The sequence below is a fragment of the Balaenoptera physalus genome (assembly GCF_965194825.1).
Source record: "Balaenoptera physalus genome assembly, chromosome: 5".
NCBI lineage: Eukaryota > Metazoa > Chordata > Mammalia > Artiodactyla > Balaenopteridae > Balaenoptera > Balaenoptera physalus.
Window position 1 is genome coordinate 141,258,209 of NC_138884.1, and position 4,397 is coordinate 141,262,605.

Genomic DNA, 4,397 nt, shown 5'->3' on the forward strand with positions numbered 1-4,397 from the left:
GAAGACTTATGGTTAAAGAACAATATATAAAACAATGAAAACTGAGATAGAGGAGAGAAGAAAAGTGTAAATCAGCTCCTCTTTTTAACTGTCTAAACTGTGGCTTACAAAATAACAACTACAACTTCTTGATGATTTTTAATGACCTTCTTATCATACTTAAAGTGATCTTTTAGTCACTAATATATCATGTTGAAGGTATAATTATTGGAAATATAGGAATTTCTTCCATTTCACATGATTGTTTCTCCTTCTCCTAAATTAAAATAAAATTATAAAAGTATTTGTCTTTAAATAATACAACTTTATTCTTATAAAGCTATGTGGACTGTTTATGTAAAATATGTGTGTATGTATTTACTTATCAAGACATGGATGTCTGCAAGCCTATTAACTAAATCTTAACACTCTTACCGAGTAGTGGACTATGTTCTTTTTCTTTGTTTTTATTGCTCGAAAATAGGCATAAAATAGCACAGCAAACATACCTATAATATTAGCACATAAAATAACAACATTAACTGAATACATATATATGTGTAGTGTGTATTAAATAACTCCACATATTGTGTATCTCTTAATTCTGAAGTATGCTCAAGGTATTTTTTACTATTTATTTTACATTAAGTATTTAAAAATGCAGAAAATCATTCATAATGCACCTGTGGCTGGAAGAGGTAAAATTTTAAAAGGGAAAAACAAAGCAGAGCTGTGTTGTTCTCCCAGAGTCTCAGAAACATACAAGAAACATGTAAGAATAACTCATATTTTAATTTTAAAAACAGTATTTAATTTCTTAGGAGTTGATATTGTTCCAAATAGTCATGAATTTTCCTACCCAAATACCTATAACTATCTGACATTCAACCCAAACTAGAAATTCTCTCTCTAGGAATTGGAATTTGAAACTGTTAATCAGGGAAGCTGGGAGTGTGTGGGTTCATTTTCAGAATCAGCAGTGTTTCCATAGAGAAAATCCAAAACTTCCTATTATTGAGGTAATTGTCTGGAGCTCTGCTCCTTAAATTCTGTTCCTTAAGTTCTGTCATTTCTACAATATCCTGCCAATCCTTTCCCTTGTTTGGCTTAAGCTAAAAACGATGGTTTCTATCACTTACTTCAAACAGAATCTAAATTATCGTACTGGGACTTTCATAAAACATTGCAAATAATACAAGCTTTAGTAGACCAGATGCTGCACTTGGTAGGAGGATTCCCTTCTACAAGATCAGTCCTAATATTAAGGAGATAAATAGTCATTTTATTGAATATATTATGCTTATTTAAAATTGTTGACTGCAGAACATAGAGAAAAATGGAAAATATTTTTAAAGCAGATGTAATGACAGAAAAATAAAGTAGTGTTACTGAAACAATTACACTGAAAGAAGTCATTCAGTGGCTATATTCCCCACAACAAGGAATTCTTCCTGGCATATCATCTACAATCTTTACAGTATATCTAATCTAATTTTGTTTCTCAGTAGGAATTATAAGCAGGTGGTATCACTTACTGTTACAGAAGGACATAAAGTGTCCTCTTATTCATCTCTAGATTACATAATTCCAAATGTAGAGTTGCTCTAGTTATTCTATATTTCCTCTTAAATGAAAATACTTATGATTTTTATATTTCTTAATTCATTCCCCATTGCAATTGCCTGTCTGCTTATTTGTTTAGACTTTTTGAAAAGTCAGTATTACTAATTGTATTTTTAAAAATACAAAAAAAAAAAAAAAAAACCCTGAAAATTAAGAAACATAAGAGGAAGTTTGGTTTAGAGGATTGGATTTGTTTTGCTTTTTAACATGCTGAATGATGCATTACTTTGTTTCATCCTTACCCCAGATAAAAAGTGTTGTGAAGAATAGTTTTTTAGAAAAATAGTGAGAATTCATAAATACTCCTGTAAACTTTGTGCCTATATGAATAAATGAATTATTTTTCAAATTTATATTTCACTTGCATTAAGTAGCAGAAGGAACTTTTGATGCAGATTTCAGAGGTTCTAGAAAGGACTCATAAAAAAATAAAAAGGACTCGTCAATCTAAAAAATCTCATAAATTAAAAAAATCTATTAATTTCAACACAATTCTGATCAATAATAAAGACATACTATATTGAAGATTATGTCATATCTGAATGTTTACATATGCTATCAATTCTCTCTGGAAAGCTCTCCCTAAACACCACAACATAACCCATCTTTCCTCATTTATATCCTTTCTGTTTTAATTTTCAGATTAAATTATCATTTTTTGAAACTTAGATACATTTTAATAAATTCTCGTATTTGTAATAGGCTAGCTTTTTTTTTTTTAACATACAATATAACAGCAGATCATCATTTATTAACAGCAGATCATCCTCGTGGGCCAAGTGGTCGACCCAGACATCCAGGACACAGTTACATGTTCTGCGCAGCCTCTGAGCCTCTGGCTCTGACACCAACAGGGTGAGCACGTTGCCCTCGCGCATGGGGCCTTTCACGTTTCCGATCAGGGAGCGGCTCCTGTCCTCCATGAATTCTACGCACACCTGCGTGCACTGTCCCTGCGAACCGGTCCTGCGCAGCACCTTGGTGACCCTGGCAATGATGGGCTGCACACAGCTCGTGTCTGTGATGGCGGCCTGTCAGCGGTTGGGTGGAGAGCTAGGATAGCTTTTTGATATGTGCCTTCCCAATAGAAAATCCACTCCAAGAAGGGAGGAATAGGCCAACAAAATTGGCCTATTTTGTTCAGTGTTAGAGCACCAGTTTCTAGCTCAAGAATTGTATATTGTAAGTCATCAGTGTATAGTTCTCTAATACATAGAATTAAATCATGTTAACAGAAATAAAAGCAAAAACTAAAATTATTTTCAGTAATATGAGTTGGAGGATTATGTTTCTTCTATTTCTTTCCTTAAAGAAAATGATTAAATTCTCACTTAATCATATGCACCACAACTAAATTAAATATATATTTTAAAACATCTTTTGTACAAGTAAAAGTTTTGAGTTTTTAGTTGGAATGTCTCTTTTTAAAAAAATTTCAAGTGATTGAGAGTAAAAATGTATTGTAGTAACATATTCCTGAATTTTACTACATCATGAAAACTGTAACATTGAAGTCTTGTAAAGGATAAGAGGATATTTTTCCTAATTTATTTATCATTCTAACAATAATTTTGCATCTGCATCTGAAGTAAAACTAAAGGAGGACATGATATTTGAGAACCAATTGGGAAAGAAGATATTTTAACCATAATTGTATACAATTAAAAGCAATAAATTCTGTCCTCTACTTATTTCAATTTTAATAGTTGATAATGCCAGTGGTGAATTTTTTAAAGATTAAAGTTCATATTTTTCCTTTCAATTTAGAAACAAAACAGTCTTTTGTTGTGTTAGTCACCTGGCATTTGACTATTCTTGGCAGTAAATATTACTTGACTATGAAAAGAAGAATGAATGAATGAGTGAGGTTAATACAGGAATAGTGGAAGCATTTACTATCTGTATTTTAAAAAAATTGGCAGTTTCTTCCATACTTCCCTGTTACCTGGTATTTTCTCAAAATAAGGAAATATGGAAATAATATGAAAATCCAGCCCAATAAATGAACCAAAACTGCCAGTATCCACATCCTCCTAGAGTCCCTGCCTTTGAATCAGGGCTACTCTTATGTTATGGGTTGAATTATGTTTTCCACCCCCCCAGTTCAAATGTTAATGTTCTAACCCCCAGTATCTCAGAATGTGTCTTTATTTGGAGATAAGATCTTTACAGAGATAATTAAGTTAAAATGTGATCATTAGGGTGGGTTCTAATCCCATATGACTAGTGTCCTTTTAAAATGGGGAAATTTGAAGGAAAGATACACACTGGAAGAATGAAAGCAGAGATCTACAAGCCAAGGGACTCCAAAGATTGCCGAAAACTACCAGAAGCAGAGAACAGATTCTTCCCACAGCCCTCAAGAGGAAGCAACCCAGCCAAGCTTATCAACCCACAGAGCTATGAGATCTTATTAAAAAATTGTTTTAGGTCACTAAGTTTTGAAGGGTTTGTTATGTAGCAATAGATAAGTGGGATACTACAGTTCTTCAGTTATTTTTGAGTTTTGGTGATTCTCAAAGTGTTCTCACCAGATCAGCAGCATGGACATCACCAGGAACTTTTTAAAAATGCAAATTCTCAGGCCTGAATCATAAAGTCCAGGGCTAATTCTCCACAGTTTATGTTTAAACAGACCAAAGGTGATTCTGATGCACACGCCAGTTTGAGAAGCACTTTAAATGCTTTCTCAATAAATACTCTACACTTTTAGTTTTATGGAGACTAACGGCAGGCAAGAAATAGACTATAACGTGGCCTACAGGTGCTTGTCTCAGCTGCCCAGTACTTACCTT

General features: G+C 33.0%; 1 protein-coding gene across 1 annotated transcript; it reads right to left on the minus strand.

Annotated features, from left to right (window-relative positions):
* Window positions 1-1,803: 1,803 nt before the first annotated feature.
* On the minus strand, window positions 1,804-3,631 carry LOC309661472 (uncharacterized protein; the record flags this gene model as incomplete). The annotated part of the gene is made up of 2 exons (XM_082463168.1): window positions 1,804-2,633; window positions 3,548-3,631. The coding sequence occupies 2 exons, from the start codon at window positions 3,629-3,631 to the stop codon at window positions 2,268-2,270; spliced, it is 450 nt and encodes a 149-aa protein (XP_082319294.1). The 3' UTR covers window positions 1,804-2,267.
* Window positions 3,632-4,397: the final 766 nt, after the last annotated feature.